At 38.8% G+C, this 17,050-nt stretch overlaps 1 protein-coding gene across 8 annotated transcripts in view; it reads right to left on the bottom strand.

Annotated features, from left to right (window-relative positions):
* PPARGC1A (PPARG coactivator 1 alpha) overlaps positions 1-17,050 on the bottom strand; it is a 684,253-nt gene that overhangs the window by 18,249 nt on the left and 648,954 nt on the right. For all 8 annotated transcript variants that reach the window (XM_035293952.3, XM_017970644.4, XM_017970643.4 and 5 more), the window contains 5 exons: positions 14,262-14,307; positions 14,079-14,152; positions 2,551-3,466; positions 1,878-1,982; positions 1,604-1,724 (listed from right to left, as the gene is read on the bottom strand). In XM_035293952.3, the coding sequence (XP_035149843.1) occupies positions 1,604-1,724; positions 1,878-1,982; positions 2,551-3,466; positions 14,079-14,152; positions 14,262-14,307 (1,262 nt within the window). The remainder of the gene's footprint in view (positions 1-1,603; positions 1,725-1,877; positions 1,983-2,550; positions 3,467-14,078; positions 14,153-14,261; positions 14,308-17,050) is intronic.

Here is a 17,050-nt window from a genome sequence, read left to right as displayed (position 1 = left end):
CACAAAATTTTGGCCTAGGTATTCAATTACCTCTCACTTCTTTCTTCTTAAGTGCCTGTGTTGAACAAATTTCTCATTTAACCTTTTTCCTCCAGCTAGTAACTGTTGGCCAATGCTTGATTTTGATTCCATTAGTCAGCTCTTTTATATAGGTTTTGCAAAATTGTGTTGATGTTAGTGAGTTTTCTTAAAGATAACATGTAAATCTAACCTTTACAGTCAAAAATCATTTCCCTACGTCTTGGATAGCTTAGATGCAAGATATGTCAAAAGCTGATCTGCACTGAGCTAACTCTGAGTGGGTAACACAGACAAGCAGCAGCTGCGTTGAACAAAAGCAGTGCTATATCTCATCGATTAGTCATGGCTCCCTAGAGCACCACATCAGGAAAGACCGTAAAGCTCCGAGGGGCTCGATGGAAAGAGTTCCATTATCAATTAGGAATGTCTGCCATGGGCATGGGCTGGATTTTGACAACTGGACTGCCTTATTTTTGCCATCCAAAGGCTAGGTTGATAAACAGTGGTAGGGAGCTGGAGTAAAGTCTACCCACTAGTCAGCAGCTGCTGAAAATGAATACTGACCTTCAGAGAGCAAACAAGTTTAACATAATCTGGATCTTTACACAGAAGAATCAGCACTGTCTATATGTCAAGTAAATTAATGCCCCTGGTAAGTGGTGGTAAAATCCATAAAATATTATTGACAAGTAGTTCATAAGAAATGTGGATATGTCAACTACCCAGTTAAATAGTGACCATCACACAGACGAAATGATGACTTTTATTGTTTTCTTTCTATTTTTTTAAAGACAGAGTCTCACTCTGTCGCCCAGGCTGGAGTTCAGTGATGCAATTTCGGTTCACTGTAAACTTCACCTCCCAGGTCCAAGTGATTCTCCTGCCTCAGCCTCTTAAGAAGCTGGGATTACCACCTTAATAAGCACCACCACGCATGGCTAATTTTTGTATTTTTAGTAGAGGCAGGGTTTCCCTATGTTGGCCAGGCTGGTCTCAAACTTCTGGCCTTAAGTGATCCATCTGCCTTGGTCTCCCAAAGTGCTAGGATTACAGGCATGAACCACTGTGCTTGGCCAGAAATAACTCTCTTAGCAAATCTTCTTCCACTGCCTCCTTTAAATCTAACTTGAACTCAATCTCTCCATGGACAATTTAAGTCTTGTGCCAGCCAAAAAGACAAAAACTGAAACGAGATAGCAATACCTCCTCATTTTCCACTCAAAGAGAGAAGTAACAAAAAATAGAAAGAAAGCCCCATCCTTGACCAGAAAGAACCAATATCCGACTGAAAACAATTGCTTCTCCCTCCATTTTTCAAAACAGAAGGTGAAAACAGTAATGAACTTCAAAATCAAACTGTGAGTGAGAAATATACTGACAAACATTTTGTTTTCCAGTAAGTTGGGTCAACAGGGACTGAAGACTTACAGATATTTTAAAGCCAAAAGGCTGAAAATGGCCTGTTCTAACAAACTAACAAATATTTAGCTTTTTTAAAATTTTCTAATCTATCACCAAAAAAGTGCACAGAAAAAAAGAAAAAACCGTGCTTTAAAATAGAAGTGAGCTCCAAGCCACTTACAATTGCCTTCTGTCTCTGCCTCTCCCTTTGCTTGGCCCTCTCAGACTCTCGCTTCTCATACTCTCTGCGGTATTCTTCCCTCTTCAGCCTCTCGTGCTGATATTCCTCGTAGCTGTCATACCTGGGAAACATAACTTCATCACTAAGTCAACCACCTCAATTTGCACGAGCAAAATGAATAATAATATGGGAAGGGGGATAGGGATTTAGGGAACATCTTGTCATCTCAAGGAGGGGATAAAGGGAGCCAAAGGAAAATGACATGCCTCATTACCTGGGCCTACGGCTGTAGGGCGATCTTGAACGTGATGTCACATACAAGGGAGAATTTCGGTGCGTGCGCTGTCTGTAGTGAGTTGACTCATAGTAATAGCAGGATCTGCGGCAGAGGAGAAAAACAAAAAGGGTATTTGCAACTGCCACTTAACCCAAGTTCATCGGCACTGTGGCACATCCTCGGCAACACTGTATTACAGAGACTGGCTTTTTCTTCCCAGCTCCTAGTGAGATTTCCCAGTGACAGTCTGTGATCATCTAGTCAGCTCAGAGGGCTGGGAGTGATGTGTTCTCTTTCAGCGTCTCTTATTGACGTTAACACTGAGCACCAGGTCTGGTACACTGTCAGCTTTATCTTGCATGGATCTCCACTATCCTGGCACAGGGCAGCGCTCCAGGTAATGGAAAAAGTTAGACAAGCAAGTTTCTTACAAATTGCTCTCTCTGATAGGACTGGCTCAAGGCACTGTGCTCAGAGCTGACAGATTTAAGAGAACATGGAGAGAGATGTGAATGTAACATCATTCTCTTTCATTCCAGCAGTGCCAGGAATGCAGTGGTCAGGGGCTGAAATGACTGCAGATTTCAAATTTTTATTTGTATTTTAGTTTATATATTTTTTTACTTCTTAGGAACACCTTGCGTGTTCTTAGGGTTTTGCCAAGGTTTACCTTGAGGAGGATCTACTGCCTGGGGACCTTGATCTTGACCTGGAATATGGTGATCGGGAACACGACCTGTGTCGAGAAAAGGACCTTGAACGAGAGCGCATCCTTTGGGGTCTTTGAGAAAATAAGGATTTGGGTGGTGACACGGAATCTCTACATGGAGAGTTAAAAGAAGAACAAGAAGGAGACACATTGAACAATGAATAGGATTGCGTGCCATCCCAAGGGTAGCTCAGTTTATCACTTTCATCTTCGCTGTCATCAAACAGGCCATCCATGGCTAGTCCTGAATTTATAAACATAGGTAGTTTGGAGAATTGTTCATTACTGAAATCACCGTCCCTCAGTTCACTGGTCTTGTTTGCTTCGTCGTCAAAAACAGCTTGACTGGGATGACCGAAGTGCTTGTTCAGCTCAGCTCGGATTTCCTGGTCTTGGAGCTGTTTTCTTGTGCTGCAAGGAGAGACCTGCTTGCTTGCCTCCAAAGTCTCTCTCAGGTAGCACTGGTCTGAATCTGTGGAAGAACAAATCTGCCCCTGCCAATTGGAGGAGACATCTTTATTTTCTAGTTGTCTAGAGTCTTGGAGCTCCTGTGATATATTAATGAGTATTTCCGTTTTGGAATTAATTGACTGGCAATAGTCATGGTCACCAAACAGCCGTAGACTGGGCCGCTTGGTCTTCCTTTCCTCGTGTCCGCCAGTGAGCACTGAGGACTTGCTGAGTTGTGCATACAACTCCGATTGCTCCGGCCCTTTCTTGGTGGAGTTATTGCCTTGGGTACCAGAAGACTCACTGTACCGGGGCTTCTTTGATGGTGGTGGCACCACAGTCTTGCAAGAGGACTTCAGCTTTGGAGAAGCCCTAAAAGGGTTATCTTGGTTGGCTTTATGAGGAGGAGTGGTGGGTGGAGTTAGGCCTAAGGCAAACATTAAAAAAAAAAACAAAGGAGAGAAAGAGAAAAGAGATAACGCTCTTAAATGCCAAGACACATGTTTCTAATTTTTCTAAGATTTCAGACAAGGGTTCAAACTGAGTGAAGAAGAAGGAAACTAATTTCATGACACGGCCTGAAAAACTGACTCATCCCCTAAGCCTCTGTCACCAAGAAAAGATGGATCTACACTGCCGAGCAGGAGGCAGAGCTGTGATCTTTTGTATTTCAAACACCAACGCTAACAAATCCTGCTTCCCAGAAAACATGAACATGTCACCCCTGGCCTGCACAGAACAAGGCATTATTACCAAAGCTTGCATTTTCAAGGGGATTGCATGGGCTGCTTTATGGAAAATTAACAAAGTGGGACTGAGGAATCACAGAATAGCCTTGGTAGCATTTGTCTGCAAAGCACATCACGGAGGATGCCAGCGGCTCAGGGGTCTTTGTCCAATCAAGAGAATCTACCCCTGGAGCCTGGGAATTAAGCAACTTAAAAGGAAAAAAAAAAAATGGGATGACAGGAAATGTGGGGCAATGGTGAGAGTGACATAAGCAACTTCAGAGTAAGTTCAGTGAAATATGACAGCCGAATGCAGGGACCTAGAGCTACTCTACAACTTAACGGCAATGATTCTTTGTCGCCACAGTTCATTAACCTAGTAAACCATGGCTAATGTAGGTATAACACATTCTTGTAAGCATTACTAATACATTCTGTCTAAAATATGGCTCTGCAACAGAAGCCTAAGTGAACAGTAACACTAAATATCGCAGGGCCGGCAGACCATTTTATACAGAGCACAACATAAAGGAGGGATATAGGACCGAGGGATTGAAACTCAGCCAAGCTTCAGCAGCTAACTAATTAAATAAACAAAAAGGAAGAAAGAGGAACAGCCGTCAGTAGTTGCTCTTTCTGCTTTTCTATAGGAGGGCAGAACATTTCATCAGAAACCAGTGTGGGAGAGTCTGTGAAGCATAGTAGTTCCCTCTGTTGAGTGTCCCCACTGAATAAGTCCTACTCATCCCTTTGTGCCAAGGAAGAAGCATTGTGAAGTAGCTCCAGAGTCCAAGGAACTTTGACAAAGGGCAGGCTGGAGTTCAAATGACTTTATGCTTACATGGGAGCATTTCAGTTTACAACACACTTTCTATTTAGGAGCCAGGTGAACGCTATTCAGCAAAAAAGAACTTCAAGTCTGCTAACAAGCCTCGGGTTAGACTTAAGGCAAGTTTCAAGGAAAAAAAAAAACACTACCTTGCTGGAAAAAATATATATATACAAACGCAGACAGACAGACACACACACACACACACACACAGCCAAGTAGGTCACAGAAAGCCACATGAAATTTTGATGTGAATAGGAAGATGCTGCCTCGCTCTCCTACTTTATAATAAAGAAACGGAAGGAATGAATGTTTTCTCTAAAATGAAATATTTTACACCAATATTTGGCAATTTTTATTATTCAAAGCTAATTCTCCCTGAGAGAAGAAAAGGTACATGAATGCAAAATGGTTTGACTCTGGAGTTCCAACCCAGAAAAGTTCAGAAAGATAGAGAAATGCAAACGCAAAGGGAATGGGACACTGCACTCCATCCATGGTCACACCCGCGTCTCAAAAAAGCTTCCCTTTGTTGGCAGCTGCTCTTGGATGGCTCTTTGCCCCACTCTTTGCTGTAGCAAAGGGAGTGACTTACATGAATGAACCAAACATCTGTGTCACTGAGGCACACTCACCTCTTGTTTCCTCTTTCATAGATGAGTATGTCTTTTTTTTTTTTGAGACGGAGTTTTGCTCTTGTTACCCAGGCTGGAGTGCAATGGGGCGATCTCGGCTCACTGCAACTGCCGCCTCCTGAGTTCAGGTAATTCTCCTGCCTCAGCCTCCTGAGCAGCTGGGATTACAGGCACGTGCCACCATGCCCAGCTAATTTTTTGTATTTTTAGTAGAGATGGGATTTCACCATGTTGACCAGGACGGTCTCGATGTCTTGACCTCGTGATCCACCCGCCTCGGCCTCCCAAAGTGCTGGGATTACAGGCGTGAGCCACCGCGCCCAGACAGATGAGTATGTCTTTTACTCAATCTAAGAAATTCCTATCTGGTCAATCTTTTCTTTTCTTTCCGTTTTCACTTAGTTAGCTATTGCACTGCCTTATTCATGCATACTGACTTCTTCTACATGCTGCCTTCAATTACCACTGCAACAAATTTAAAGATATTAATTCCCAGAAAGAAAAAAAAAACATTCTCAAATATTTCTCGTAGGAGCCTGAGATACTTAAAGAAATAATGACGAATAATCTCTCTTTGCTGAGTAAATACCAGTCAAATATGCCCAGTGACATGGTTCTTGAATTGGAGAAAATAGCATTCAACCTCCTAACATTCAACTCCATAAATCTTTGCATGATCACCCCAAGCTAGGGTAATTTTGACTTCTTTAATAATTTACTGTCAGGATCTCTCTCTTGAAACCAATCACATATTGCTATACATTTTGAATGTGAATTCTATCTTGTCTTTCCAAATCGATTATAAGCTATTTGTGGGATGTCGCTTGGGCATATTTATTGCATTATTACTTTGTACTAATTTTAATTTTTCTAGATTCTCCTGTAGTAGTCGGCCTCACATTTCAGCAGCCAAAGAATCACTTGGGAAACTGGGCAAACTTTTTTTTTTTTAAACAGAGTCTCGCTCTGTTGCCTAGGCTAGAGTGTGGTGTTGTGATCTTGGTTAACTGCAACCTCCACCTCCTGGGTTCAAGAGATTCTCCTGCCTCAGCCTCCTGAGGAGCTGGGTTTACAGGTGCCTGCCACCACGCCCAGCTAATTTTTTTTTGTATTTTTAGTAGAGACAGAGTTTCACCATATTGACCAGACTGGTCATGAACTCCTGACCTTGTGATCCATCCTCCATGGCCTCCCAAAGTGCTGAGATTACAGGCATGAGTCACTGCACCCAGCCTGGGTAAACATTTTTAATGAGATGCTTCACAGACCACACCTGGAGAACCACAGCCCTAGAGTGTCTGCAGCAGGCTACTTTGTACTGTCAGGTACACATGTTTTGACAGACATTTTAGATTTATAAAAAGAAACCTTAAACTTCAGGAACGCCAAATTAGGCCACTATTAAAGAGAGACTGGTTCTAAAAATAGCTCAGGTATCTAGGGATTTCAAATATAGAAATCCTTCTGAGTCTTGAAAATTTGAAACCCTTGTCCTAGTACCTGAGCTCATTATCACTTAAATAACTGGTTCTTAAGTTGCTCTGAGGAGTGGCGACACCTTGATTATACTTTCTTTGAGTTAAAAACAAAGCCTTTTACCTCCATCAGACATTAGACAGCCTGTGGCCATTGAACTGTCTATGTAATTTGTTGAACACTTACTATGTGCTGGATATGATACCAGATATTGCTATTTCAGGGACTCAGCCTCCAGGTACTTCACAATCTGTTTTAATAGAAAGGCATTTCTTTAAAATTTGACATGAGCATATTTTTCTGCATATATGCTTAAAATTGATGGAAACACCCAGATGGTAAAAATACCAGAACGGTACATTTCTGTTGGCACCATTTGTTGAAACAAATAAGTAATACTTGGTTATTGAATGGAAGTTATTTCAGGATTAGTGAGTAGATGGGGAGAGAAAAATAATTTGGCTAATTCCCTAAACTCTTCATTGTTCACTGAAACGTCTCTAACCAGAGAATATCTCAGAGCAAGATTGAGAAATCTCACAGATGACAAGACTTCCTATCACCAAGCCTCCCTCACTGAAAGCCTATCTCCAGATACAGGTGAGACCCAAAGCCTAACCAAACCAAACAAAAGGGCAAGGAGTACCTTTTTTTCTCTTAACATAGTGTTAAACTTTCCAGAGCTGCCAATGAGACCGGCAATCCCTTGCTGCTTCTGAACTAGTTGTATTTCTCTAGCCTTACCTCCCCTACCCAGAACTCTTCCCCCTGAAGTAAGAGAAAGGTCGACACTCAATCCCCTGATGCCACTACCTTTGCCTATCTTCCCACTAATCGCCAGACTCTCGATTTCATGCCACAAGCCCGAAACAACAGTGCTAGTGCCTCCCATAACCTCCGGATTATTTCCTGCGTGTTGATTTTCTGGAGAATGTGTACATTTTGGTGTTGACAGTACAAGGTATATTCTGTGCTCTCTCTTGAACTTAGCAGGTTTTGACAGATTTATGTGAGGACAGATGGCCATTACAGGCTGAAGGCTGACAAGAGGCAGTTCCGAGCATTGTTAACACACTTGCACAAACTCTCAGCAGTGCAGCTCGGTGCAGAATGTAATTCAGACTATAGCTTTTTTATTGCCGCCTATTTTCTTTTGTCAAAAGAGCCTGCTGTGCAGAGCAACAAATGGCTGCTATTACCCAGAATGTAATGGGTGTCAGACAAATCACATAACACAAACAATCAAGAGTATGTAGGTCATATTTCAACAGAGCACAACCTTAGCAATATTTATGATTACTGCATTGAAATGTGCTCCATAATAAACAAGCACCTCTACATCACTCACACTTATGCACTTCTGCACAGCAAATCTGGGAGAAGTGGTACACACTCTACAGTCATCTTTTTAAACAGCCCCTTTATTTTAAAAAAAAGGCAAAGACAAGTTTTGTTTTGTTTTACATTATTGCTATGAAACGATTTTCTTGGAGGAGTTTTCTTTTGGGTTTGTTTGTTTAATTGAATGACTCTGATAAATGGTCAGTTCTTGGCTCTGTCACCCAACGACTTCAGCAGGCCTTTTTTTTTTTTTTTTAGTAGTTCATAACATTTTGCAGAATCTACTGCAAAATCTGCAACTTACTTTCGAGTTTGTTTAACAGCGGGATTTTGCGTGTGCTGCATGCCAAATCAGGTACTTAAGAAAAAAAAAATCAGGAGAAGAGTTTTTAAGTTGCTTAAAAACACACCAAAATAGGAAGACTGAGCAAAGAGAGGTGTGTGACTTGTCGTACTCACATATTTCAGGCCTCACGAATTTGGAGTGGGTGTCAAGAGAGCAGGGAAAGCTGATATTCACTCAGTACCAACCCTCACCTCTACAGCAGTTGTTAAAATATTCAGTTGATAAAAGCTGCTGTCGTGTTCCCTCGATCTGCACTGACTTCCCCAGGACTCACTGGAGCTCCACAAGACCCAGCAAATGAAGTGTTCACACTTGGCACAGAGGGTTCTCCAACAGCCCCCGCTGGTCCTCTGGAGGGACTCAGTCCATTTGGGAGTGGCCTGCCTTCAACATATTTTAAGTATTTCTCCTATCGCCCATGGTTACTGGGGAACAAACTGGCCTTGGAGAAAAGCTTCAGAACATTCCTATGACATATACCTAATTCCCCAACTCCTGCTCATGGAAGATGAGGATATCATTAATTGATCCCTGTGTAATTCCCCACAGAGCAGAGATAGGGATGAATAAGGGAAACCTGGAATTTCAGGTGGCTAAAGCCAAACCTAAAAGCTGATGTGGGAGAGAAAATTCCTTTGCTGTCCTTGGCTTACAAGAAACAGAAGGGTGCCATTTCCAGAAAAGAAAAACCAGGAACAAAGGAATTGTCGTTATAGACACTAGGTCAAAAAGAATGAGATTGAAAATAGAAAATGAAGACTATGGCTGAAATATGGAAGAAATCCTTGACACTAAGAGTTGCCAAGCATTGAAATGGGCTGTAAAGAGAATTTGTTGGGTCTTCCTTTCTTGGATTCTTCAATAACAGGAATAGATTATGTGACCTGTCAAAATCACCTTCCAGTTCTCTGATGCTATAGTTTTTTTTTTTTAAACTGCCGATAACTACTCATATTTTGCTTTGGTCCACTTTCCCAAAGACATGTCACCTACACATGGAGTATATATGTCAAAAGGCTACAGCTGTTTGTCAATATTTAGGCATTTTGTTAATAAATTTTTCCAGAAAAAAATGAACTTTTAAATGGAGAGTCCAAAAAGGCAATGTAAAATTCAACATAAAAGAGGTAGTTACAAATTGATTAACGAGTGTTTTGTTGTTGTTTTTATTGCAAGTCCACTACAGTACACTTTGAATGACTGCTGATTAAAGCCTAGAGAGAAAATTAAATAAAAAATAGATAACATCAAATCAGATGTCCACTCTGATTAAAATAATGTGGAAAAACACATATCGATGGAGAAAAAAATTATGAAGGGCTACTTGTTTTAGGATGATAATACATCTGATTACATATTTTGCTTTCTCATTTTCTTTTTTTTTTTTTTTTCTTTTTCTTTTTTGAGATTCAGTCTTGCTCTGTCACCCAGGCTGGAGTGCACCAGCACAATCTCAGTTCACTGCAATCTCCACCTCCCAGGTTCAAGCTATTCTCCTGCCTCAGCCTCCAGAGAAGCTGGAATTACAGGTGCCTGCAACCAGACCTGGCTTTTTTTTGTGTGTGTGTGTATGGAGATGGGATTTCACCACATTGGCCAGGCTGGTTTCAAACTCCTGACCTCAGGTGTTTGTCTCAGCCTCCACCTGTCTCAGCCTCCCAAAATGCTGGGATTACAGGCCTGAGCTGCTGCAACTGGCCTGCTTTCTCATTTTCTTAATCATTCATAAAATAATTCTACTACTGTTACAATGTTTAAAGTAATAACAAATAAAAGCTCTGTGTATATATAAATAAAATTTTGGGGTCACTTTGGTCCCTACCCAAATTCCTTCATGTCTGTCGTTAAAACCGTCACCTTGTTGAGCTGACATTGCTTTGCCATTCCCATTTCTGAGACAAAAAAGTGTAGCACTCTGAAAATCTCCATATGCAATAGATTTAAATGCCTTCTGCCAAAAGAGCATTCTCTTTTCTCTCATCTTGCTTTACTAACAGCTATTTTGAAATCAAATTAGTTTTTACACCTGTAAAAGAGAAGAGTTTTTTTTATCAGCCAAAATGAGCTAGTTTAGGACAATCACAAAGAAGTCAGACCAGCTGGCAATACCTAATAAAGCAAACTTCCTATCACATCCCTCCTGTTTCCCAAAGACACTGCAGATGGGGCAGAGGCATTATTCTGGAGGTCTTAGAATTTTGTTGACTCTTTACATTTCCACTTAAACATTTGGAAAATTTCACTATAATTTGTGAGAGTAAAGAAAAAGAAGACACCAGAAGGCCTGCGCCAAAACTTGGGTCACTTCTGCTGCTGCAACCAAACCGATTAAGTCTGTAAACCAAGGATCAACAAATTACCAACATGAATGCTGTTTCTGCCCTTTCCACCCACCTGCTGCACCTATGGCAGACATCACTAATTGATCATGACATTCCCCCTGAGCACAGACTTGGCCTTAGAATCCTTCTCAACGCAATGCTCCTGGCAGACAGTACCAATCAATGGCACTTGGCAAGTGCAATGAAGCCTATTTAACATAACATATGTCAATTACTATTTTTAAAATTCAGACTTCAGGAAAGAGACATAATTTCTATGCAGGCAGACCTGCTTTGAACTCAGAATCCATCAAATAGCTGGTGTCAATGTATAAATCTTTCCTCCACAATGAAATGGGCAGAAAGTAAGGAAGATACTGTAGGTAAAGTGCCTACTTAGGGAGTGCCTAATTGCCAGAAACCATAGTAATAGAAGTAGTTGCTGCTGAGAGAATTTCAAATAAGTGAGTTTTCTATCTTCATTTGATAAATTCCATACCTACACTAAAAGCAGTATTTGTTCAACTTGATGGGAAAACAGTGGGGGACAGGCATAGAAAAAGAATAAATAACTTCATATATGAAATTGCCAAAGAGGATACACAGCAAGGGCAATAAAAGGGAAGAGGTGAAGAAAGCCAAAAATTGAAAAGATAAGAAGCAAGGTACAATGACCACTGCAAATGAAGTTAACTCAGAATTAGTAATTAAATATCAAATATTATCTGAGTACTTATATAATAAGGGGGTTCATGTTTTTTATCATTTAATCCTCACACTGACCCAGTGAGATGTAGGTACTGTCATCATCTTTATATCATGCATAAGAATCCTGATCTTTCAGAGTTTAAGTAAATGGGCCAAGGCCACACACTAGATGGGAGTGCATTCAGAATTTAAATTTAGGTTTGTCCAACATCCAAACCAAGGTTGTGTAAACTTCACCAAACTATGCCGTCTGCTCTTTAAAATCATGATATATTACTTTTAATTGGAGCTTTGCTGCTTATAAACTGTTTTAATTCAGATCAAAGCACATGAGATTTCATTTTTGTGTGTCAAAAATGATTGCATAATGGCAATTTCATTTTTCAACCTATATTTTAGTCTTTTGATTACACAATAATTTTGTCAGTAGTTATGAAGATGACTTTAAAATTGAGGAAACCAAGGTATGGGAAAGATCAGGGATGTAGAAGAGTCCTAGCAATCAAAAGATCCAGGAGGGAAAGTGTCTGTGCCATTCTGTAGCTCCTTACTGATTTCACAGTCCGTGCCAAATCCATTGTCATCTGAGCATCCCTTTGGTTTCCTGCCTTCTTGCCTCTGCGTCATCAACATTTCCTCTCCACTCCAAACCCATGCTTCAAAATTTGTGCATTTTTTTGTTTCCCCTGAAGGCTAAGTCAGATTAGCCTATGGAGAGCTCAATTTCCTCCACATTCCTTTCCATGGATCACCTCTGTCATTCACTAGAATGAGAGTATCGCCTAAATATTTCTCTCAGTCCTTTAACTGCCTTAATCATTTTAAAAAAATCTTTTGCACAATCGTTGTCTTTAAACCTGAAGGTGTGCTACAGTGTTTTCCCTCTGATAACTCTTTTTCTCCCTTTGTGATTCTTTCTAGGTACAATTAGTGTTTGTCACAATCTTCAAACACTACTAAGCGACCAATTTTGCTGAAGATTTTTAGAAGAGATGACAATTGTAGACATTATATGTTGCGTTGCATTTAAAACCCAAAATATCTCTAGAGAAAAAAAAAAATCTCCCTCAATCTCCTCTTCATATTGTTCTCCAGGCAGTTTCCAAACTTCACTTTCCAGCCTCATTCAGCATCTTCTGAGTCTGCACCCGCTTGCTTTCCAAAGCTTGAAATCCCTCCTCTTAAGTAATGCAAATGGGCTTTACCTCAGCTTCCCCAATTTCTATCTGTATAGCTATTACAATCACACTCAACAAACTAAAAACTGCCTTCTGGGTCGACCTTTCTTAGACGGTGGCAGAACATATCCAATAAATAATATTTGCCTTCATGCTACTTATCAATATGTCTCATTACCCCAATAGACTATACAGTTAATGTGCATTGTACTGGTGACTGAAATTAGGTAAGATGGTAAAATCTGTAAATGAATGAAATGTGAGTGTGAAAAAATATTCTTGTAAAAAAATTTCAAAAAAATCATTGCTGAATAAAGTACTATCAAATTAGTTATGGATGGATAGTATTAGAAAATATTGGAAAAAATTTTAAAAATCTAGAAGAATTCAGACTACTATATGCATGTCCTTAATCTTTTCCTTCAAGGAGCAAGCAATAAAAAGTGGCTACCATCTATGATATGTATAATATAGAAATATATTAGTGTGGTTTGTATAAGAAAGATGAACAGATGGATCCCCAAACAGCAAATGTAAGCTCAGGGTAAAGATCTCTGTCTTCTACCAAAAAATGTAATATTTGTATATTTTTATGTTTTAAGCAAAGGTAAAATTAAACAGTATATGCTTGAATCCATTTTTTAAATAAACCCACGAATTGTTGGTTTTCACTGCTCAGATAAGAAGGCCTCTGCTGCACATATATACACAAAAGCTACTTCTAAACATATATGTAAGTTATAATGTATTTAAGAAGTAGTGTTATGTATTTTAGAAATAATGTTAAGCATATGCTTATAAGTAAATATTTCTGTCTATGTGTGCATGCCTATAAAGATATGTATATATGTATATATATGTGTCTGCCCACACATATTATATATATGTGTGTGTATATATATATATTATATATTAAATTATATATTATATACACACACATATATATACCATGAAATTAACTACTCTACTGCTTGACCAAGTCATGCAATCATGCATTAGACCTTTCATAAAAAGGTAATTTAGCAAACTCAAGGTGTGAAATTAAACTTAGCAACAATGACCATGGTACATGTAGGCACCATAGTTCTGGTTGAAAGCATCTTGTTTAATGCACTGTTCCTTTAACCTTATCATCAATGGCCAGAGCCAAGGAATTTCTTGTTTAGACATCCCACGTTGCACTTTCTGGTGGGGTTCAAGTACTTAAACTTAAAGCACTTAGTGCAAAAGCACCATTTGCAACCAACTCAGAAGTTCGCCTAAGAGCTCTTCAGTTCGTCCAAGTTTTTAAAGCACTTCAGTTTTTTTTATTAGTTTTTTTTAAATAAGCAACTGGAAATATTTACAGTTAACTTCTTCCCCAATTTTGTATTCTTTGTTAATTTTATTAATCATATAGAGCGTGCACTCTATTATCTTATTACACACACACACACACACACACACACACAAGTTCCAAGTGAAATATAAGGCTTACCTGCAGTTCCAGAGAGTTCCACACTTAAGGTGCGTTCAATAGTCTTGTTCTCAAATGGGGAACCCTTGGGGTCACTGGAAGATATGGCACATTTATAAAAACAAACTGAAATGGAGTTGCTGTAGCCAAATGTATTAGAACCCCCTTCCCTTTCTGAAAATGGTTACATTTTTTAATACTTACTTTGGTGACTCGGGGGTCAGAGGAAGAGATAAAGTTGCTGGTTTGGCTAAAGAGAAAAAAAAGAAACTAACTATGTAATATCGAGTGTCTTTTAGATTTCTTTTCTTTTTATAACAGTCAAGTTGGAAAAACAACCAGAAAACCGAAAGACTAAACTAAGAAATCTCTGAATACTGGAGCAAAGTCAAACAAAGTCCATTATGCTAAAACAAATTCCAAACAGCATTTGCATCAGTAAACTACCATTGGAAAACACATATGAAAACAGAATTTTTCCAAAAATGAACCATCCCTGTTAAGGATACAAAATTTGCATCATACCATCAGAGAGAAACAATGTTTTCTGTTTTAATTTGGAATACAGTACACGGTTTGTTTAGACTAGAAAACAGCAGAGTAACTACAAGGCGACAGAACGTTATGAATATTCAGTTGATTTTACTCCTAAAATGTGTAATTTTATATCTAGCCCCGATAACAGGTTATTTCTATGAGGCCAAAGCTCATGCAGTAACTATTCCACTCACTAAAAATTAACTGAGAGATGACAGCAAATTGTGGGCACTGACTCAGTTTAAAAGGGATTCAGGTCCCCAAATCTGATAGACAACTAAAGTCAGATACCATGCTTATCAGGTGAAAGGTGTGTAGACTTGCAAAGATGCTAACAACTTCCTTTTGTGCTTTCATGATTCTTACTTCCTACAGGAGGCATTTCCCAAAAATGAAGAGTGGAGTAAAAATCTTCTCACCCTAAAATTTTAATTGCTTCTTCATGGCACTTTTGTATTTTGAGCAGAAGGAGGGGAAAATATGATGAGAAGCATATGTGGAATATACATTCATGTATTATGTATATCTATGCTTATGTATAAGCATATACTTATGTGTATGTATGTTTATGTCAATTTTTCTTATTAAAATAATTACTTTCAAAAGGTCAAGTGGTAGTTATTTACATAATGGAAATCATAGCATCAAAACCAAAAAGGACTTTAGAATAAAGTTTCCTATCTTATGGTTGAAGTAACTGAGACCTAATGATACTAAGTGATATTTTCAGGGCCATAAAATTGTTACTCACAGAGTTGGCCAAGATGCTGTTTCCTTTCTCCTATTGTCAAAAGAAATTGCATTCAACAGATTTTAAAGTAAACTAATCAACCCAAACTATTAAATTTTTTTGAAATGTGAAAATATTATTCATGTCCAAATTAGCCTGAAATTAGACAGTTTACTTGGATAAATATGTAAATATTTATAGATTTAGATTTACACAATTCAATGGTATATCATCTTTCCAATGTACATCCAGAACTATGAAGCTCATGACATTGTCAACAAATTAGATGTATTGATTGATTCAGCTTTTCATATATGCAGATAAGTGAGCTGATTTTACATTAGTTTTTGAGTGTTTCTAATATAATCAGTCTTTCAAAAAGAATTCATTTATAAAGAAACTTTACTAACTCTTGTGGTGTTCAACTAGTAATTAAGATAATTCATAGAAGTTCTACAGAAAATATAAAGGTATTAACTATGTGCTATGTGACACAATACGTGTACATTAAAAATCAGTCACTGAAATTCCAGTTTTCAAGAGGTAGGACAGGGTATTTGAAATGCTCAAAGACTCCCAAAATTGTGATTGTTGGGTACAGGTAAGGCCAAAGTCAATTAAAGGAGAGGAATTAGCAAGTCACAGCTAATGAGACCAAAGGCAAACAGGAAATAAGAGCTGTAGGAAGGGGACAGTCCACAAACCCCATACAGAATCTGATTCCTGAATAAACCCAGACTCTCAAATGCTACCATTAGAGGCATATTGATCTGGTTTACTGAGAGTTTAATCCACACTGTTCCAGTGACTGGTAGACCAGAGACTAGTAGAATACTTGAAGGTAGGAATGCATCTTTTTCATGCAGCTCACAGTATTTGGATGAAATGCATGAGTAAATGAATGAATAAATGAGACATCAGCACACAACCATGGCTAGACAATTATCCTAGGGAAATGAAAAGAACCTGATGTCAAAATGTTTTATGGAAAGCATACATGAAGTTCAGTGAGAAAAAATTACAACACTGTAAGAAAGGTAATTTCAATTGATCCTCCTAGTTATCTCTAATTGTTTACATATTTTCCACATTTTGATTTTTTTTTTTTTTTTTTTTTTTTTTTTTTGAGACAGGCTGAAGTGCAATGGCAGGATCTCGGCTCACTGCAACCTCTGCCTTCCTGAGTTCAAGTGATTCTCCTGCCTCAGCCTCCGAGTAGCTGGGATTACAGGTACACACCACCAAACCCGGCTAATGTTTTTATTTTTAGTAGAAACGGAGTTTCACCATGTTGGCCAGGCTGGTCTCAAACTCCCGATCTCATAATCCTACATTTTGATTTTGAAAAATGATTCAAATAATCACTGAAGTTGAGCATTTATTAGTTCTTACTTGTCAGTCATGTTTCATTTCTTTTAGGCCTTTCATAAATAAAAGATTTGTCTGTTTTGTTTGTTTGCTTTTTTTGTCAACAGGCTTTGTTCTTGGATGAGCCTTTTGTGCCTTGCCACAGTTATATACCACATACAGCAATCCTCATCTAAAGAAAATTTCCTCCAAAGGCCTATTTAATTCTTCATTGTCATGATTTATAAAAGTTTACTAAAGAAAAAAAAAATCAGAAAAAAAAGCTTTAAAACCTGTGCTGCCAGGCTGAGTCACATATTAAAAAGACTTTAAATTCAGCCCCAGAAAATGAATGCATGACCAAGACAGGGTGAGGAGC

The sequence above is a fragment of the Callithrix jacchus genome, chromosome 3 (assembly GCF_049354715.1).
Source record: "Callithrix jacchus isolate 240 chromosome 3, calJac240_pri, whole genome shotgun sequence".
Taxonomy (NCBI): Eukaryota; Metazoa; Chordata; class Mammalia; order Primates; family Cebidae; genus Callithrix; species Callithrix jacchus.
Note: the sequence above shows the minus strand (reverse complement) of the source record. Positions and strands in the feature narration are given on the sequence as shown.